This window comes from Fundulus heteroclitus, chromosome 22 (genome assembly GCF_011125445.2).
Source record: "Fundulus heteroclitus isolate FHET01 chromosome 22, MU-UCD_Fhet_4.1, whole genome shotgun sequence".
NCBI classification, from domain to species: domain Eukaryota; kingdom Metazoa; phylum Chordata; class Actinopteri; order Cyprinodontiformes; family Fundulidae; genus Fundulus; species Fundulus heteroclitus.
Window position 1 is genome coordinate 10,787,393 of NC_046382.1, and position 22,356 is coordinate 10,809,748.

The 22,356-nt window shown below is 41.3% G+C and overlaps 1 protein-coding gene across 1 annotated transcript in view; it reads left to right on the forward strand.

Moving 5' to 3' along the window:
- LOC105926165 (rho-related GTP-binding protein RhoQ) overlaps window positions 1-21,142 on the forward strand; it is a 32,790-nt gene extending 11,648 nt beyond the window's left edge. Inside the window, exons 3-5 of the mRNA XM_012862383.3 lie at window positions 10,560-10,724; window positions 15,826-15,921; window positions 17,695-21,142. Coding sequence (XP_012717837.2) covers window positions 10,560-10,724; window positions 15,826-15,921; window positions 17,695-17,856 — 423 coding nt within the window. The 3' untranslated portion in view covers window positions 17,857-21,142. The remainder of the gene's footprint in view (window positions 1-10,559; window positions 10,725-15,825; window positions 15,922-17,694) is intronic.
- The last annotated feature ends 1,214 nt before the right edge of the window (window positions 21,143-22,356 follow it).

A 22,356-nucleotide genomic window follows, 5' to 3' on the forward strand; every position in this document is an offset into this window, starting at 1 on the left:
TCTATCAGCTTGGGTCGTTTGGGAAAAACTTTAGTCCAAAGCTGCACACTAGCAGCTCAAAGTGCAGTGAAGGCTGGTTCTCCTTAAACGCTGAATATAAATGAAGCTTTCAGATTTTTATTTGTAAAAGAAGATGAAGAAACTTGTGCATCATTTTGTGCTACGTTGTGTCGCTCTGTCTCCTGGAGTCCCAGCAACACGGCACGCAGTTTGAAACGTGGAAAAGTCCAAGACGTTTGTCAACCACCGTGAAACGTCATCATCTCCACTGTCTAAACCAATGCTGCACATATTCAGCTCACGCTTTGTAATATTTATATTCCAGAGACGGCCACAATACTTTGCTTTTCTGTAGGGTATCAGCTGAATACCATGAAGGGGACTTCACGCCTTCAGTCGGCGTTGCATCTGGCCTGATGGTGGCTGGACTCTGAAGTCAGACCGGAGAGGTTCTGATACGGAGCGCTGTCCTGTTCCTGCATGTGGCCTCTGCTTATTGAATCACTATTGAAAGCCCCTTTGGCTGAATACGAAGAGGGGAGCAGAGGGGAAAGTCTTTACTTATTCATTCATTCCCCTTCCTGCTGCCGCTGCACTCAGCCGCGTCTGGCCCTGCTGCCTGCCTGACGAGGACCGGGCGGGAGGAGGAAGTGGATGCTAAGTGCTGCGGGCTGGAGCCCGTGGAAACGCCTCAGGAGGCAGAAACTCAGGTGCAGTGACCCGTGCTCGCTGCCCTATTAACCCACACTTTGTTTTTGGCCTGTCCCTCGTTTGCTCGGCCTGTCAGACGCCCTCGCACTCAACTGCACATCCTGTAATCACCTTTACCACTTCACTGCACCCATTAATCCCAATCCCCAAACAGCCCCGCTGTACAGGTTGATGAGGTGGGTTTTTATTTTTTTTTCTAGCCTAGTGGCCTAGAGAGCCTCAAATCCTCCAGCAGGGGCCGGAGGGTAGCAGGTCAGGATGGAGATGGAGGTGAAGGTTGGAGCATGTCTCCACTAAGCCACTCGGATAAGCATAAGAATAATAATTCCTCTATTGTCCCACAGTGGGGAAATCTGGCTTGATTTTACAGTTGCACACAATTATTAGACATGAATGAAGGAAAAAAGCACAAAGAAGTCTAATCTAGAATTAGCTCTAAAGAACAACCAAGACCAAAAAGTAAATACCAGAGTAAATATTGCACAAAAAATATAATAGAGAACAGTAGAAAAGACTCCAGCCTATTTACGTAACACACGATACTACGATATGGAATGTGTATGATAATGCAGCAGCCTCCCAGAGTAGCTAAGGTGTGTGCTAGCTAGCTTAGCATCTGGTAACAGTAAACATTTAATGATCTGATCAGAACCTGTGCAGATATCAGCACGATGTAAACGGTTAGTGAGTCTGTTGGGAGCAGCAGAGATTATAAAGTCTGACAGCAGCCTGGAGGAAGGACCTGCGGAAACGCTCCTTAGAGCATCTGGGATGCAGCCGTCTGTCACTGAAGGAGATCTCCAGCTCTGCAGCAGCTCCATGCATGGGATGGGAGACGTCCATCAATGATGTGATTAGATGCATCATAAAAATTAGCACGTCATTACAGGTTTGAAAACTGTCCAGACGACTAAACGCAGTCATGTTCAGTCACAAAGAAGCCAAAGGGGGAAAGTCATGTGTGGAAAAACTAAGTACACCCCACACTGACTTCAGCAGGAGTAACTCTTAGTGATACAGAAAGTGACCACTATTACTACTAGTACTAGTAATAGTACAGACCACTAGTAATAGTGGTCTGTACTAGTACTCTGTACTTTGACTAGGCCGTTGCAGCAGGTTGATTCCTTCACATTTGACTGTAGACTCCAAAATAGTTTGGTTTACACGGCATTTTATGGTCAAATATTTGTATTATTTTATGTATTTGCACCAAGCTGGTTCCGGTGCTAAGCTGGTGATGGTGTTGGTTTAGCACCAGTTCTCTTTGTTTCCATCGCTCCTAGAAGCCGGTCCCACCTTGGCTCCAGGCCTGACCTGGACCAGAGGAAAGAATCGCTTTTGTTAGAAGCTTGGAGCTTCTAACCAATAAAAACACGTTTAAAAGTCTGCAGATGGTTTTGTTTTTGAGCTGCCTAGTTCAAGACAAAAACGGTAAAAACTGAGCTTCCACTAAAACATCAGGTTAGTACTGAAATAAGCTGAGCTCACTGCGCCCCATCCACTCAATGTTCATCATGATCCCCCCACTCTCCGTACCAACTTTACATTGGTCAACATTGATCTGCGCTTACTGGTGATATTTTCTTCTGAATCTCTAAATACTGTTCAGTTGTTAAACATCTTTAATCTTTGAATGGTAAATCGGTTTTAATAAACAACGCTGATATTGAGACATCTGTTTGCAGGAATACTGGGGTCAATATGGGGGGTCACTTCATTTTTCTACAAAATTCACACTACAACAGAGGAAGGATTAAACCTTTATGGTTGATGTAATAACATAACGCCGATCTGGCTCTTCAGATGTATAAAACCAAACCGGTTCCTTTAAACATCTGGTTTCTGCATCGGCTCTGGTTAAGCTCAGGAACTGCTGTGGTGGAAAAACCTAAATTACTCCAGGTGTCCAGGTCTTGCTGCTGCAGAAAAAGCCCAAATCATCATTCCTCCACCACCGTGCTTTACAGTGGAGGTCCTTCTGCCTATTCGTTATCTTTTGGTTTTCTCCAAACATGCTGCTGTGCATTGAGATCGACCATCTCTGCTTTGGTCTCATCTTCCCTAAGAACACGGCTCCAGAAGTCTTCTGGTCCATTCGGGTTCTATCTTGCAAACCCAAAATCATGCTGTAATATTGTTTTGAGTGAGTAGAGGCTTCTACATTTAATACGCTAACTGAGCTTCGGCTGACCCATAGAGGCTGGTAAAGAGCTATTAGATGTTTTCCATTTTCTGAGCACGGCACGCTCCGACGTTTGAGGTTAATTTACCGAGGGTTCAACTCCAAGAGCTGCAAAGTCGTCTTGGCGTCGTGCTAACACCTTCATCCTGCAGAGCAGCAACCTTTGCTATCTCCTGCTTTTACGGAGATGATCTCAGTGAGGCTAAATTAACCGTTTTCGTGGAGGGAATTTTTTTTTTTTTAAATAATGCACAAGATAATTTTGTAGCAGAAAAAAAGGGGAAAGTCAGAGGAAACTGTTGCCTTGTCGAGCACACAGAAAAAAAAAAAAAAAACCTTCCCACCAACCAGCTGCTTGGCAAGCAGTATAGACTCCAGGGGGTTATTGGTCCTGTCCACAAAATGTCATTTAGTCCCAGCACAAACTAGTGAAAATGTCAAACTGGGGCTTTAAATGTGGACAGAGCAAATGGCTCCAACTAGATGGCATTGGGAAAGATTTTGTGAACTTTGTGACTACAGATCAGAAGAACAAAAGCTAAAACCCCATTGTAATAGATATCCCCCATGCTTGTTAGTTAAATGACAGTCTAATGCCTCTGATGCATCAGTAAAAGCAACATTTAATGACTCTGAGCAGCAAAGATTGGACCTGATCTATTGTGCAGCTTCGGCCCCGGCTCCAGAAACAGTGAATCCTTTTTCAGACGCTGCATCATCGCGTCCCTCTGTGGTAATTCCAGTTTTTCCAACACTCTCCAAGTGTGTAATCCAAACCTTCTTCTGAGAGATGAGGCAGTCACGGCTCTGTGTTTTTCTTCTTCCAGTCGAGTGCCCTGGCTTCAATCCGTTCACGCAGTTTTTTTTTTTTTTTGGGGGGGGGGGGGGGGGGGGGGGAGAATTGTTTGCAGCTGCTGAGTTGCTCACATTTGGATGCAGTCTGGGTGTCTGAAATGCTGCCACGTTTGTGTGCTTTTCACAATTCTCTGGACAGCTGACAAGCCCCAGGACTGATCCAGACAAAATACTCTACATCACTGTTGTTGTTCTCTGTATTATAAAAAAAAAAAAAAAAAAAAAAAAAAAAAAAAACAGAGATCTTCCAGTTCTCATAATAAATCTGAGACAACATGTAACGACATCGTCAGAGATTTGGCAAAGCTTCTCCGGAGGCACAAATGACGTTATCCAGAATTTCATCCCAGCCACAGTGTCGCTCATGAAGGGAGGAACAAAAAAAAAATTACATTTACGAATAAGCCGTCCTTTCATTTCTTGTTTATAAAAGTTCAATTGTATCTGTATATGTTCTCACCATGCAGGCACGCTGAGACAGAGCGCATTAGAGTCTGGGCTGCGATTATTCATCATTAATCACCATTAAAAGAACCGGCAGAACACATCCAGGCGTTGCTTTTCTTCTTGCTGTGTTACATCCGAGTGTCTGAAATGTGCAGATTTGCACATCGGAGGAAGAGAAGTGCAGCTGGGTCTGTGTCGGGGCTTGCTTTTCTCACCCGTCGGCCATGTTGGTGCGGGCGGGTCCCCGACTCTGCTGATGTGCTAAACGCGGTTTAAAGGGCCCCAGGGAGGCAACGGGAGAGGCCAGATGAAGAGGAGAGAGTGGGAGAAGCGGGGGATGGAAGAGCAGGAGGAGGAGGAGGAGGGAATGACTCACTGATATGATTGCACTGTCACTGAGTCAATGCCGTCGTCACAAAGCGGAGACCTAAACCGTGGCCAAATCAGTCCAGAGTCCTTTACTACCTGACCTGAAACACTTTACTAGAACCTAACAACAGGAGACAGGCTAGAATATCTGACAAGAAGACATCTCTCAGGCTTTAGGACTCAGTTGGAGCCGTTGTCCACACGGAGCTTCCCGTGAGTGGTCAGACAGCCAGAATTACTCCAAGGGTGAATCATTCAGGAGGCCGGAGCAACAGATCTACAATCAGAAAGAGACAAAGCAAAAGTGACGTTCATGGGAGAGACCCAAGGCGAAAACCACTGCAGAACAGAAGGAACCTAGAGACTCATCTCACATTTACACCAAAAAAAAAACAAAAAAAACTTCTTGATAATCTCAAAGAGTCCTGGAAACCTATTCTGTTGACTGAAAGGTGTTGCATCATCATAAATCTGACCAGCAATCCAACTCGACGTGTTTTAATCTATGAGGTCGTGGATTCTGCTCCCCATGAGAAAATGTTGATTTCCGTTACTTGGCTAAAGGAGTGAATGCTGCTTGTCAAGACTTGATGCAACCTGCTGGGTTTCCTTAGAGAGGAAACTTTCTGACCCAATCTGTATAATCTGATTGAATTTGAGCTGCTGGTGTGCAGTTTTGGACTAAAGTTTTTCCCAAGAGTCTTTGCAAAACGACCCAAGCTGATAGACTGGCTAGAGAATGCCTGAATATCCGTCTCAGCTGGATTTAGGTCTGGACTTTGACTAGGCCATTCTTAAAACATGGACATGCTCGATTTAAACCAGAGGTGCATAAATCCATTCCTGGAGAGCCACTGTCCTGCAAATGAGGCGTTACCGGACCTCTCAAAGCTGGATGACTGAACGCTGTTGAGCATTGTTGGCCATTTGATTCAGAGGCGTCAGGGCAGGGAAGCATAAAAGTTGCAGGACGGTGGTAGCTCTGGAGGACTGGACTTGGGCCCCCCTGATTTAAACCCCTGCATTGCGGCTCTGGCCAAATGTTTTGGTTTGTCCGGCTGGACGGCCAACCTCCACCCCAGTGTCAAGTCCCCGTGTTTAGCTCCCTCTATTTCCCTCATCAACTCTGAGTATCTTCCCCTCAGCATGACGGGGCCACCATCATGTTTCACTGTGGAGGTGATGCATGATGTTAGTTTAGTCTCTGCTCTGTCTTCTCTAACCCGCAGTGGGTCGAGGCAGATGAGCGTTCACACTGAGCCTGGTTCTGGTTCTGCTGGAGGTTTTTCCTCCCTGTTAAAGGGGAGTTTTCCTCTCCACTGTCGCTTCATGCATGCTCAGTATGAGGGATTGCTGCAAAGCCATCAACAATGCAGACGACTGTCCACTGTGGCTCTACGCTCTTTCAGGAGGAGTGAATGCTGCTTGGAGAGACTTGATGCAACCTGCTGGGTTTCCTTAGAGAGGAAACTTTCTGACCAATCTGGAGGATTTGATTGAATTTGACTTTGTAAAGAGCCTTGAGATGACATGTGTCATGAATTGGCGCTATATAAATAAAAGTGAATTGAATTGAATTTAAAATCCAGACGGAGGAAGTCTGACCCTCAGCTCATGACCTTCAGTTTAAAACCATGTGGGTTATGCAGCAGAGCAATGATCCAAAGAACGTCTGAAGGCAGCTGTTGTTGGTAAGGGTAGCACAACCGTTAGTTAGATCTGAGGAGTAGGACTGCAGCGATCGATTATTTTGGTAATAGATTAATTAAAAAAAAAATGTTTTTTGATTAATTTAAAAAGAATTACTCAATAAAAAAGTTTTGAACCTAAAAAATCACATATTTATTGCACATTTTAACTGCATTGAAAATGTCAAAAACATACAAAAAAAAAAGAGAAATCTGTTTAATTCTCTCAACGTGACAGTTTAATAATTAAGGTAATTTATTGGCAAAACATTACACAATATAAAACTAGGGCTGTAACTAATGATTATTTGCTAAGTGATTAATCTGTTGACTATTTTTTAATGACGGATGAATAATCGGACAGCAAAAAGTTTTAATTAGATTTATTTTACAGAATTAGAACCAGATGAAGCTAAAACTTCCACTGGAGGAGTTCTGGATAGATCGCCTTTACAAACAAAGAATGCTAAATGATAAATGTTTGTGTTTTTGTACAGTTTTGGCTTAATTACTGCTCTGAGTGGGTTGTTCTTTAAGCAAATAGCACGTTTTATAGTCAGTATACTCCAGTTAACGATTATTTCCATTAATAAATCAATCATGATTAAGCTGATTGTTTCAGCCCTGTTGGGATGTAATTATGTCTTCACAAATGTGTTAGTTTGGTTTTCACAGCTTGGATAGTTCTGCATGCAGAAAACATTTCCATTAAAGCTGTTCCCGTGAATCCAGTCAGAAATTATCCGATCACAGCTGTTTTATATCGCAGTGAGAGAAACAAAAGCCACAGATGTCACAAAGCCGTCGCGCTGTACGACTAAATGTTCTCACTCAGTAAAATGTAACGTTAAAATCATTATGTTTTGTAATCATTGGGCTGGACGATATGGGAAAAAAAAGCATTAAATAGAAATCATACTAATCGATAATTATCATAAAAATTCTAAACATACATTTTAAGTGCATTTTATGCTGTTGCTTAATGTGTAAATTGTTGGGTGGATGTAATGATTGTAGCATTAACCCACATGATGAACGTAAAAGGAAGGGAAACTGTTCTTCTATTGAACTTTTTACTCACCCTGTTATTTCCCGTTGAAGCACACGTCTATCAATCGATATATATTACTGAATTATCATCCAGCCCTGCTTTATGGGACTGTGCAGGCATTTTAGTTGCGCTCTTATTTTCCACTTCTCATAATATCGTCTGCACACTCCTAAAAGAGACACGCCGTGTCAACGACGTCTGCGTGAAGGCTTGCGCCGAGCTAATAAAAGCGTGGGACTTATTTACTGGTGGAAACCTTCATCCTAAGCGGCTCGGCAGGAGCGTAAACATATCTGCGATAAAACAGAGGACAGCTGGAGGGGACGGAGGCCTTTGCTGTGTTTGGTGTCGGTAGTTTACTGAGCAATCGGAGCCCAATAAGCCAAGTTCCAGTCCTGTTTACAGTAAACTGCTGAGTGGCTCGCCGTGTCTCTGCAGCTCGGAGGCGAAGGACAAGAACACGCGAGGAACACGATGCGCTTGTGTGGAGAGAGAGTGAGAGCGCCTTTTAATGGAGACATCTGATGTTATTGGACAAACAGAGTGGAAAAAGGCTGAATGGGCTTTAGAAAAGTGGCAACCTCTCCTGTGTTTTGTCCCCAGATCCGTTTAATTACCATTGTTTTGTACAATCCATCCATTTTCTAACCCGTCTATCCCTTGATCAGTTTTTCCAATGTCGACTTCCATTGCTTCGCTAAATCAAGACTTCTTTCTGATCGATGAGCAAATGTTGCTGTTTTTAGGGTTTAAGAAAATCAGTATTTGCACAACATCCGTTTTTGAACCAAAGTGTTGAAGAGTGTAAAAAGTTTGCTGTGTATAGTAGCTGCTAATTTTAGCTTTAGCCGGTGTATTTACCAGGTATAGTCTGCTGATTACAGACGCATCCTGCAGTTATAGGCATTCCTGGTGAAGATATTCCTCAAAATGAAGTCATCTTTTAATGCAGCTGCTTGATCTAGCTTTGCAAAAAAAATTTATTAATTGGAGTATCTTTTATACGGGAGGTTGTTGGTACCTCTGCTGCCTGTGCTTTAAACAGCCACACAGGAAATTTACCATTTTTGCATTTATTTGGATCAATGTCTGATAGAAAAAGCCTGTAAGGCAAGGCAAAGGCAAAGCAAATTTATTTGTATAGCACAATTCAGTACAGAGACAATGCAAAGTGCTTTACATGATTGAAATACAGGAAAATAAAACATAATATAAGCAAATAGAAATAAAATGTAGAAACAAAAAAGAAACAGTTGGACTAAAAAAGTTGAACTAATGCTGTTTCAGTAGAACAGTTTAACTAGAACAGTCAAAAACAGTCCTAAACAAATGTGTTTTTAAGTCTGTAATGACCCATTGCCTGATAACTTTAGAAGAAAGGTACATTTTTATTAAAAATATCTTGGTATTTCAGACTTGATGCCATGCAGTCTAATGAGACCTTTGGAAGAGAAATTGGTCCACAACCGCACACATCCTCCGCTTTTCTTTACAGCGAGGAGCTTCTGGAATATATTTGTCCTTTGTTTCACACCTCACTCATTTGTTTGTCATAGTTCCAGCTGTTTTAAACGTAATTACTACTTTAACTGTGGATGTAAATAGATTTTAGCCAATAGTTTTGTTTTTTCACCATTTCCTGACTTTCAAACATCAATACAAGTTCGTTATACTGTAATTGGATGATCTCTCATGTCTCCCATTTAAAAAAAAAAAAAAAAAAAAAGATGGCCAAAAGTCCTACACATCTTGACTATGGTGTCGTTTCAACAAGCTTCTGAAATTTCCCAACATTTGTTTCCGTCAAAGGTTAATTTAAGTTTTTGATGGGAGTGTCGGACCTCTGCGAATAAGGATAGTAAGTTTATGATTTATATATACATTTCTATAACAACCTCAACTGACCAAAGTGCTTCACAACAATCACGTCTCAGGTGGATAAAGGATAAAACAATAAATAAATCTAAGTTTGATCAAATTAATAATAAAATTTACAATAGAATACCAAAACATGACGATACGAAAAAAAGCCAAGACATAATTAATTTCAGCTTACAGCAATTTCCCAAGAACTGAAATCAATTAAGTATACATACTGGTACTGGTGCTGAAGGCCAGGGAAAATAGACGTTATAGGTTCGGACTCTGTGGTAGCCAGTCCATATGTGAAAATAATGCCTCCTTTAACCTCTTTTACACAATTTGAGCTCGATGTTGCCGGTCCAAACTCCCTCAAACGTTGTCCTTTGGGCGAGACACCTGTCGGTGTGTGGGCGATGATTGTGTGGCCCCGCTCTTGTCAGTCTGCCCCAGGGCGGCTCTGGCTACAGTATACCATTTGTCCTCTTGGATTATGCACATGCGACCATGGAAGAAGATCCTGGTCATTTAATTTATTCAATATATATTATGCTGCTGAACCTAGACTCAACCAACTGTGGCAACCACAGATCGTGACACTGCCACCACACTTGACATGACGCAGCTCCTCTCTTCTGATTGTGCCGATCACTCTAGAACGTGATGAATACGGACCGATCAAACCACATGACCTTCTTCCATTGCTCCAGACTCCTTGTGTTTAGCAGATTTAAGCCTTTTTCTGATTAGTCTCACTGGTCAGCGGCTTTCTTAAGCCTAGACGGCCCCAGACTTTTGAGTTCCCCCTTCACATTGTCATGCTCTTACTTTCACTCTTGGTACATTTTCCCAGCAAATTCTTGCTCTCTGAACAAATTCTTCTCTCTGACTTCGATGAAGCTCTTCTAAAGTGACTCAGAAAGAAATAGTCAGAGTGAAAGCGGTACATTTATTTTAGTATCAAAAAGCCGACTTAAAGATCTCAAGCCTACACTGTTTCAAAACCAAATGGCAAATTTGGTTTGCAGCCTTTTTGATAGATTCTGCTTTAAGTTAAAGTGGATGTTTAAATAGCTGGATTTATTTTCAATGACTCATTTGCTACATTATGTAGAAAGGATAGAAACAGCCCCTCGTGCTGGGTGGGGTGGTGGGGGGTACAAGAGAGAGGCTAATGTGACACACAGAGCGTTCTGGCGTCTGTGAATTACCCATTTTACCCCCCCCCCCCCTTAAATATCATGGTGCTGCCTTGTGCTGCTTTAAAGGGCAGCGAATCTAAATCAGCGTAACAGCTGTTGAATGATAATTCCTCTGATGTTCAGAAACTGACCTAATTACCTCCACTTTCCTGCTCCTTGAAGGATAACGTTACATTTCTGTCTCTTTCCAGGAGGACTACGACCGTCTGAGGCCCCTGTCCTATCCCATGACAGATGTCTTCCTCATCTGCTTCTCTGTCGTCAACCCGGCCAGTTTCCAAAACGTGCGTGAGGAGTGGGTGCCGGAGCTGCAGGAGTACGCACCCAGTGTTCCTTATCTGCTCATTGGCACGCAGGTCAGTGTTTGACCTCCTGCCCAAGGGTTCACATTGTCCTTCAGCTCAGTTAGCAGCAGAGGTGGATAATCCAGGTTCAGAAAGTAAAGAGCCTGTACGGAGGATAGTTCCAACTGTTTGCATTTCCAACTCCGTAGCATAGACGGGGACTAATGTTTAAAACAGTGGTCTCCAGTACTGCTACTTTAAGATGTGTCTCTGCTTCAGCTCCAATGTGAGCTCATTGGCTTGTCTGCATGCTAGTGAGGTACTTTAGCCATTCGATCGGGTGCGTAGGGGAAGGGACACGTCTAAAAGTGGCAGGATACTGGCTGTCAGGGATTTGAGTTTGAGAGCGCTGGTTGATTTAACAGGATGAAGGAAAACGAGGCTAGATTTTTACTTTCTCAACCCGGATTTATCCACCTCTGATTAGCAGCATAGTACTTTTACAGTAATCCCACTGGAACTCAGCTGAGTTGTGTCTGTCATGTCATGTGTTTGTATTTATGGATTTCATTTAATTATTTTAAGCTTCACCTAATAATTTGAAGAGTTTTAATCCCACTGCTGTTGGAGTGAAAACGTCATCTAACCAGGGTTCTCACAATACTAAAATTTGAAACTTGATACCAATACTGATAAAAACGGTATTGGTTCGGCTTGCTTCTTCTACTGTGTGGTAAGGTATGTTCACAATACGAACAATTCAATTCAATTAAATTTTATTTATATAGCGCCAAATCATGAAACATGTCATCAAGGCACTTTACAAAGTCAAGTTCAATCAGATTATACAGATTGGTCAAAAATGTCCTATATAAGGGAACCAGTTGATTGCATCAAAGTCCCGACAAGCAGCATTCACTCCTGGAGAAGTGTAGAGCCACAGGGAGAGTCGTCTGCATTGTTGATGGCTTTGCAGCAATCCCTCATACCGAGCAAGCATGAAGCGACAGTGGGAAGAAAAACCACCCATTAACAGGAAGGAAAACCTCCAGCAGAACCAGAACCAGGCTCAGTGTGAACGGTCATCTGTCTCGACCCACTGGGGCTTAGAGAAGACAGAGCAGAGACACAGAAAGCACAGAAGCACACATTGATCCAGTAATCTGTTCTACATTAGATGGTAATGTGTAAAGGCCGGATTCAGGAGCGAATTTAGGGACCGCGATGCGAACGACTTATTTTGAGCGATGAGCTGCAAATAAAGTGATGTGAAATTTGAACTTTTCAGTCGGATTGTGTCACATTAAGGGTCCATTTATTTAAGCGTGAAAATGTTTTTTATATGTTATATATTTAGACAGTAAAAGTAGGCTATACATTTCTATTGAGCAATGATGGGTTTACTGACCAAAGACGCCTGCCGCTCGTGTCGAGAACAAGGCCTACAAGAACAAAAACATCATAATTTGCCGGGGGAGCAAGAACAAAATTTTGCGTTTCTTGTGGAGCATGTTGCTGCCTTAAATCATAGTTAAGACATTTTCAACAGTGTTGGAAATCAGAGCTTTGGAAAGACCATTCCAGATGCTTAATGTTAGCTTGCTTTGTCTGTTTGGGCTCATGGTTCTGGAATAATCTTCTGTATCCAAGTTTCAACCATCGGACCTGCACCGCCCCTCTCAAATGAAAGGAAATTGGTTTGAGTTGTTCAAGAGTAACACAGCTACCACCAAAGATCAAGCTAGATAGAAAATAGCTTCCCAAAAAATAATATTCAGCTGCATTAATGTTGACAGACCAAAGAATGAGATCACATCTCCCCAATTTTAACATATCTCTCCTTCCATTGGCTACCTGTGCATTTTTTTTTATCTATGTTTGCATAATTTGCATAAAGAGTTAATTTGCACGTTAACAATTGTGAATGTTTTGTTTTTCAGATATGTAGATTACACATTAACTGCAGTTTTCTTCCTCTTCTTCCCATTCATTTCAACAATGCTATTTTATTTGTCTCTTTCTTGACATTTTACCAAACCAGAATGTTCAGCTGTGTCATAAATGTGATGAAGTCAAGCAACAGACTTAATATCCTCCAAAAAAAAACAAAAAAACACTTGAGATATTTTCTGCTGGGGCAAATAAAATTTGTTGAAGCCTTAAAATCCTCTGTCAATACCCAGTGCACTCGTAGAGCCGGCTGCCGACTTATTGGTCAGTGTTCCCCAGCAACCGAATGCCGGTGCAGCCGTGGCCCAGCGGCGATGAGGAGGATGGAGTGGGTGTCTGATTTATCTTCTGTCAGCTGACGTTTTGTGCTCTTTTATCAGTCCCCATCATAACTCAATCGTTGCTCTGCTGCTGAATGCTGCCCTCAGCACACAAGCTGTAGTTACTCACGAATAAAGAAGAGGGTTGAAGCAGACTGAAGCTTTGATTGTAGCTGGTTATTATGTGCTGGCAAAGAGAGCTCTGTAGTGAATTAGACGGAGGAGTGCGAAACAGTGTGGTTTGCTTTGAATTAGTCTTGTGCAAAAACAGGAAGTAAGGGGTGAATATGTTTTAGTTTGAAATTGAGAAACTACAACAAACAATTAGGTCTGCAGAGAGGACGATAAGGGCTGACCTTCCTTCCATCCAACACTTGTACAGATCTAGACTCAGGAAAAGGGCAGCTAACATCTCTAGACCCCACCCAACGTGCACCTAATCTGTAAAGACTTTTACCTTCAGGCCTGCATTATTACTTTATCTAAATTTATGTCTTCATTAAAGTTATAATTGGTAATCCTGTTCAGAAACACTTTTTGTTATACTGGGTCTTTCCATCCTGATAGCAGTCAATATATAATGTATTCAGGAAAAGTAGGTTTAAAAATCTGTCTCTGTGGAAATCACCTTATCTTGTCGCGAATCGGAGCAGAGGACCCAGAATTCAGCCAGACCAGCAGAGGTTCAGATCAGGTTTTTTATTAACAAAAAGCAAAACAGGGAAAAAAGCCAAAAAGACCGTCAAACCAAAAGACGGCACAAAAAATAAACAGAGTAACGGGGCAGGCACAGCAGGAACAGGCAAAACAGGATGGCTCAGGTTTCTGGAGACAAGGGGGTCAAAAATCCAAAAGCAAACCATAACAGAAAGTTGCAAGAGGAAAACTCACCCATACTCAACAAGACGACCTGGCACTGATGTCTGGTCTCAACTGTTTATATGGAGGTGGAAGCAGGTGAAACCGGTCAGAGATGATTGCAACAGGGGTGGAGTAAGGCAGGTGTGTAGAGTGGGTAATTAGACCAGACATCAGTGCTGAGGCTCAAAACAAAAACAGACAAATCTAAAAAGCTGACAAGACAAGAGGACAGAAACAAACTACACACACAACTTACAAAGAAACAAAATCACTCTAAAGAAAAAACCTAAAACAGAAAATAAAGCTTAGACTAAAACAGATGACAAAACCAGATAACCTAACAGTAAATAAAAACCCAGACAGGACAAAAACTCAAAGCAAGCAGAGAACCTAAAGCAGGAGAGTAAAATGACTCAAAAATAAAACCCGAACAGAAACCAGAATATTACATATCTATTGGTTGTCCCGTATGACAATCATTCTTACGTAACGCCGATGTCCGTGCTCGTTTCTTATTAGTTTCTGCTTGCTGGCATGTATGTATCCGGTTAGCTTAGCGGCTATGTTAGCAGTAGCTTAGCGGTTAGCTTCGGTGTTAGCCGTTCATTGTAGCTCCTCTGCTCTCACCGTAGACTTTGAACAAGGCTGAGAGTCGCAAGAAGTGAACCATGTCCAAGTTTATGAGAAGAAGAGGAAGGCTTCAGTAGAAAGTGATAAGACCAGAGTGGATTTGGGTTGTTGTTGCTTTTTTTTTTTTTTTTATGTAATCCTACTGAAGAGCGGAAGAGCAAAGTAAGACGTTTTTGCGCATGCACAGTTATTCAAAAAGGGACTTGGTAAAACTAACGTAAAAATCGCCGACCCTAGCTTTAAGAGTGAAGTGGAACCAAAGTCGTTTTTTTTTTGTTTGTGTCACAAACGTGACAATTAAAGCTGATGCTGATCCGGAAGTCTCACTATCAGTTGTGAAGTTCAACACAATAAGTAGTCTGAGTCTTCTACATGAAATTAGTCTCAAGTTATAAACCAATTAGCATCCCAAGCTGTCAACATCAGCCTGAAGTATCTTTTTTCCATTTCTCTTACACCTTTAAAAGAAAAACAAATCTGATATGTTTTTTTGGTTTTCTTAGGACTACATTAATTTCAAAGCAAGGATAATTACTCTTCGATAGTATCAAGAATTACATCTGCTACTTATCAACCTAAAATCTGTTCTCTAATATCCACCAATTGGATGTAAACATGACAGATAAAAACAATTTGGATGCAAACCACAGGGAACCTGAGGCTCTTCTGTGATTTTTCAGGTTAGCGCAAGCACAATATGTAGAGAGCTTGTTAAAAGTGATGCAAATGTGAGAAGCATCTTATTACTGGACGCTAGAGCAGACGTGTTTCTGGTCTGGTGAATCCTGCCTTTGTGTCAGGCGACCCAAAGGACCAGTTGGGTTTTCGTCAGCTGACTGGAGAACGATCTCTTACCTACTTGACTTGCACTTTGTCAAGTGTAACGTTTGCTGCCGAGGGAATAGTTGTATGAAGATGTTGTGCAGGAGTTTGGCTCAGTCTCTTAGCTCCAGTGACAGGGACTCTTAACGCTAAACCATACGATAATGTTTTGTAAAATGCTTTTCTCCTGACTTTAGGTGGACAGTTTGGGAATGCCCATTCAGTAATTAGGGTAGTAATTAGTAAACAATTATGATTAATTGGGCATTATTTCAAAGCTTTCTGAAACTCCAGACTTGCAAAACAAGATAATTAATATGAGTGAAACTTTGATAACTTTGACAAGCCATCAGACAAAACTTCTTAATGTCAGACTGATAAACACCTTCATTTCTGGTAGATTCCAGGTCATCACCAGCATTGAATAAGAGGTTATTTTGGCCACAACTGTCCAGCGAGGATATTTTGAAAAGGATAGCACTTATGTTCTGTATGCACAACGTTCAGACTGCTGTAAAATCAATTTTAAACTACAGGTCATCTGTTTTTATGTTGACTTACTCAGACAAAGGGTCTCTGATATCTTCCAGATTGACCTTCGTGATGACCCCAAGACTATTGCAAAGCTGAACGACATGAAGGAGAAGCCAATCGCCACCGAGCAAGGACAGAAACTGGCCAAGGAGGTTTGTATGTTGAAACACAGCGACGCAGCTGATGTGGGAGAAGCACCTATTTTGAGTTTTACTCTCACAGAATCGAGCTGATGGGCTCTTTTAGATTCCTGTGGGTTGGTTTTTCAGCAGGAATGTAACCGTAGGAATGTAATGTCTTGGTGAAATATTTGGGATAGGACTTCTGAGCATTTTTGGCTGGAAATTAGTCCAGGGATACATTCTTGGGCAACGTTGATGTCCAGCAGAGTTCAGGACGGAAGTTCAAATTCGGAGCTGTAAAAGAATTACCCCTGTTGTCAGCAACAAAGCAAGAACAGAAAGTGACCTTAACAAATAAATAACAAAAAAATAAAATATCATAAATTATGATTCTATTCATGCAGTTTTAACACTATGCCAGGGTGAAAAGACGTCATCAAAAAGCTTAGAGAAGCAACTGTTGCCGCTTATCAACCTGGGAAGGGTTCAGATTGTTTGGAAACAGGACATTTCTAAACAATCTGAAATGTATTATTCTACAGAAAGAGACAAAAAAAAGTTTTCACTCCTGGAAAAAAGTTAAAACAGCTGCCATTCTTCCCTGCAGTTGGTGTCTCAGCAAATTCCCTCCAAAGTCAGACGGTGCAATGCTTGGAAAAGTTGGACAAAGACCCGAGACTTGGACGCCTTTGTTAGCTTGTTATATGTTACAGTTCATAAGAGGAAAAATAACCATAAAAGGAATACAGCAAAGACGCGTTGCCAAAAATTGGGTTGTCCAAGCTATTGAAAGGGAACATATCACGCAAAATCCACTTTTTTAGCCAATTAATAACATTTGTTGTGTACTTAGAGTCTGTAGGAGTGCAGAAAAGTTGAATGTAGCCCTTCCAGGATCTGCGTAGATACCTTTATATTCTTTTTGGGTCACATTTTGCAAGCCATTCGGTTTTCACTGTTTTCTATTACGTTTTCTGAACAACTGGATCATAGTATTTGCTGCTGAGCTGCTATAACGACGTCATAGACTTCCAGCTAAGCAGTCCTACGAGTCCACTATTTTTATCTCTCTGAGCAATGTTTGTAGGACAAGCTGAAAGATGGCGAAGTCATCGGATGTCCATTACACCGTCCCCCAGCATACTAAAGATATGGCTGTGGCAGGGTGTGAACCGCCTCCTTTAGATTCAAAGAGACGGCACCAAAACGAGCTTCTCTCACACACACCTCAGATCAGGGGTAAAAAGGGGGAATATGAGGGCAAATTAACGAGGATTTTAGACCAAAGCATTACGATTCCACTTTATATAGACCACAATTGAATGATTACAATGTGAAAAGAGATGATATAAAAGCATATGACCCCTTTAAGCAAAGTCTGAATAGGAGAGCGGCCCAAAGTTCCTCCACAATAATCCATAATAATCTCAGGGATTGATTAAGTCATACAGAAAGTGACTGCTTTCAGTTATCTATTATTAGCTACGGGTGGTTTACATATTAACTGACATTTTTTTTATGGTTGTGGGTGACATATCAATAATGTGTCCTATTAAACTGGCACCATTAATTAATCTTTCTTAACTCTTGCCTGTTTATATGCCTGTTTATATGTCTGTAGACGGATACCTGAAAGGCCCGACATAAAGCAGTGCCTTTTATCCTGACTGCTGCATGTCATGGCATTAGGCTTGTTCCAGTACTTGGTTGTTTTCCCTGAAGCGGACATCGCCCCCGATATTTTATCAACGGGTGAGACTTTGGTTAGCTGTGAAAGTTTCTTCTGTGTTTTTTCCTCATCAGATTGGGGCCTGTTGCTATGTGGAGTGTTCGGCGCTGACCCAGAAGGGCCTGAAGACGGTGTTTGATGAGGCCATCATCGCCATTCTGGCTCCGAAGAGAAAGAAGGGATCGATGAAGAGAAGGCTGGGACCCCGCTGCATCAACTGCTGCCTGATCACGTGATGCGGTGGCCCAGAGATTCCTTTAGTGAGAGACCACAAGTCAAACATGGGCTGAAGGCAAAAGACCGGAACAGGAAAGATGCAAAGACACATACAAGGAGGACTGATGGACAAAACAAGAGCTAACTGTGAGGTGCAAGACTCTTGACATACCATAACACTCCCCTGCTGTTCAACTGGAGCGGAGAATGCAGTTTTTACCAAAGGAGCTCAAAGCCCAGTCATTCTCTTCTTCTACAAGACTTTTGCCTCAGAAGTACCTTCTTTTCTAACCATTTTAATATTTTTTTCTTTGTTTTTGTTCCCTGTGTGCTGTCATATGACACACAGGAAAGACAAAAGAACATTTCAGCTTTAAGATGGATGCTTAATTCATAAGTATATATATCTATTGTTTTTGAAAAAGCATTTTAATTAATACGTTTATATTCCCGAATCTCCGAAATGGGGAATGAGAATAGGTGTTTGCTCATGAAAGTCTGCCAAGAGAGACTCAGTGTGCTCATCTATTCTGAGCCCAGTTTCACATTTTTTTAATTTAAAAACTTTGAATTACTCTGAATTTGGACCTACAGAATAAACCGCTGTTAGCACAGCACTGTGCAAATGACAAATTGTGGACCTACAACTACGTTATCTCTAAGGTTCCTTGCCTTGTGATTGTTTTGTAGTGTGGCATGCCAAAAACACTCCAGGGTAGAATGAGACGGAGAAGATCACAAGAAAATTAAAATGTTTATTATCCATTTTTAGAATCTATATTATCCAGAGTTTATAAGATTGTATCACTCAAATATCATTGAGATCATATTTTATCAGCTAAATAATTATTTTTTATCATCATGCAGTAACTTGCTATGTTCTTATCGATTTTAAGACAGAAAATGTAGACAGAATTTTCGAATGAAATTCTAATATCTCCCAAAGAATCAAATGCACATTTTTCATTAGAGGGCATATATCATCATTTTTACAATGCATACAATTTTTTTTTTCCTTTTTAAAATATTTTTTACATACTACCTGTTTGAGATGAATTTTAAAAAAAGCGTAAAATTAGAATGTCAAGCACAGGGCAGAGAAGAGTGCAGCAGAAAGATGCTGTAGGCGATGGGGTTGTGTTTCAGATGCAAAACCTCTGTCATCGCTGCATAACCCAATGTTCAAACAATATATTATACTTGTGATAGCAAGGATCTCCAGCACTAATTTAAGTTAATCAAGGAAAGGTTTTCCATTCCGCAGGAGGTAATCAGGGAAAGTCTGAGAACGGTAGCTTGAATACTTAGCAAACCGGCACTCTATAGAGGTATTTAAAAGCGACCCGTCTGAATCCTAGTCTGCATGTAATTTAACCCAGTGGCAAATCACCGCTTGTTATAATTCGTTCATAACAATAAAATTCTCTCTGCATTCAGAAAGACATAATTTCTGCTCTCTGGTTCTGACCTGCATTTTTACCGTCCACAGACATGTATCAGTATATTTCTCCCCACAACTGTGTGAGACAATGGATGTCCTACTGTTCTCCGTCTAATTGCTCTTTCAAAACATCACTGTGATGACGGTCATTGTCACTCCATCCCAATAGACCTGTCTGCAGTTAGTTTTCCTTTAATGTGTCGTATTTGAGCCTAAAAAAGGCACTTTAAGCTAATATAACTCCACTCTCATCACCCACTAGTGTTCTAATACTAACATTCAACAGCGGCAGGGAAACGCTCTTATCCAATTCTCCCAGTCAAGAAGGGAAAGAAAACAAATTGCAGCAGAAGCTCATTATGTGGCAAAACACACAGGAAGATTGTTTGTAGGAAGAAAACATCTTAGATTTAACACAGTCTGTTGACATCCGTGAAGGTTTGCACTGACTGAACATACACAAAGTAAAAAACGCTTTAAAAGACAGCAGCTTCTTTTGTTATAAACTACCGGTGTGCTACTTCTCGATGGTCTGGCTGTTTACTCCCTTCTCAAGCTAGCTGTCCTAGCCGTGGGCCTGAATGGTTCAATTGTTGTGTCCCCTCAGGTCTGACCATTAAATCCAAGATTCAAATGAATTTATAAACATGGGGCAAAAGGTGTTTTCAGCAGGGAGACAGTTTCTGTGGGTGAGGAGCAATCTGTTCTCTTCAACTATTCACTTCCACTGAGCTCAGCTGTTTACTGCACAGAAGATGTTAAATAATAGGTCATTCTACATATTTGGTAGTGCCTTCCAATTTTAGTTGGCCTAACTTAAAATGTTATTTTTGTTTTGTTTTAAAAATACAAACCCACAACACATGCAAGGCTGACTGTGATTTATTTATGTTTCATGATTTTTAAGGTTTTCTGGCTCTAAAATATGATGATATATGCCTTTTAAAATCGTGTGGCCAGGATTACGTAATACTGCACATGTACCGCACAACAATGAAGCACAGCTGCAACTGCTCCATTTTTCAGGACAACAATGCACATTCCCAATGCTTCCCAACGCCCACACAGTTTCAGGAAACAGCTGTCTAAAGCACACAAGATGCGCACGGCTCTGTCTGGCAGGAACAATCAGAAGTTCAACATGTGAAAATTTTGCATCAAGTTTCCATTATAGCTCTCAAATGCCACCATTATGGAAAGTAAAGTAAATACACTGACCAAAACAGTTCTATGTAAATCAAAATCACATTTGGTTGTGATAAGTATTGGTTTAAACATTTACTAACCTATAATATATACCAATAATTTTAGATATTGCTTGGTTAGCTTTCTCTACAGACAGTAGATCTCTCTTTATGTTTCCCTAAATATATTTTTTTATATTTAGCTCCTGACAAGCAGTAGTTGACTGAAACAATTGTCAAAGCAGATGCTAGCTGTGTTAGCTCCTAAATGCTAGCCATCTAGCTAGCTAACTAATGGCAGCCAAGCATAGTTTACCGTATTTTTATTTAAAATGTAGCTGACAAAGTTATGCTGCCAAATTATTCTAAATCCAATTTATGAAATCAAATAAAGTATATTTAAATACACAAAATATCACATAAACAATGATAATCAAGAAAAATAAATAAAACTGAAGGGTTAGCATAATTACAGGTAAACATTTTCTTGCTTTAAGGTTACAGTTATTGCTACTATATTCTACCCCTGGCACAAAAAAAAAAAAAAAAAACAGAAACCACCACTCTTAAATTATCATTCAGTTGTTATACTTTCATTTAACAGCTGAACATTCTGGTTTACCAAAGCACACCTCTTGAAAATTAAATGACCCCTTTTCTTTCAGATCAACCGGAGCAAAATGATACAGAATAAACTGTAATTTACATTTCTAAATCAAGTATACATGCAGAAATCTGTCAAGAAAAGAACTTGAAGTAAAGGCCTCCTTCACAGTCGACTAGAACTACAACATGCATTCGTCCATCATCTTCTTCTTATCCAAAGCCGAATCGTGTGGGCACCGAGACATTAGACAGCGTCACTCTCAACCTTGTTCTGGGGGATCCAAAGGCATTCCCAGGCCAGAAGGCAGATACTGCATATCTGAATCCTGGGTAAGGTGTGCTGGAGCCTACTAGCAGCACCTGTTCCACTTTGTCTTCTGAGGATTTGAGACAGATTTGGCCGTGCTGGGCTTGTGCCAAGCCTACAACCTAATCACGTTCACACTGGACTGAAATTACTCCAAGTGAGCCTAAGACATAACCGTTTTGGGACCGCAGCCTCTGTGCGCATAGTATTATGGCATTGCTCGGGCTGCAAGAGAAAGGATTTCATCAAACAGTTAAAACAAATAATCCTCCTTTGCACATGAACATTGATATGCTCTAGCCTCGTGAGACCATCCTGATCTCGCGAGCTTTCAAGGTTTCACTCGCAGATCAGTCTGGCTACTCTCCGTTAAAGAAAATTTGGAGCCGTTCACCAAACGAACGTCCAATCAGCGTTGGCTTTGAGGCGGGTTGAGGTGTGACGCAACGGGAAGCGCGACAGTTCAGTCTAAAGAACATGGCGGCTTCAGCCGATGAAACTAGCGTTAGCGTGGCTATCGAGCAAGTTTTATCGGAATTACAGAGTATTTCTTTGCTGAGCTAACGAGCCTTTACCTGCAGCAGCAAGAGTAGCTTGGCTTGTGGTTGTGTTTTCGTCGTCGCTCGTAACAGAGCGACGAGGAATCTGATTGGTTTATTTGGCCCGTCTATCACCAACATAGACCAATCAGCTAACCAGTATTTTCGCCCCTTCCCAAAATTACTTCAACGGAAGGTTTCCAGATGGATATGCGGAGCAAATCTATCTGGCGGAGTCAGGTAAGATATGCTCTCCCAGTTAGGGAGATTGACCCACACCTCCAAATTGCACCTATAAATGTTCCTCTTTAACACCAAGGCTGAAGCTGATAGATAAATTTAGCAGATTATGTGGAACCACAACGGTAGCACTGAAGAAAAAAGTTGTCCCAAGTACTAAGTGTGGAGGAGGGTCATGTTTACTCGTAAAAAACCCTCAAAAT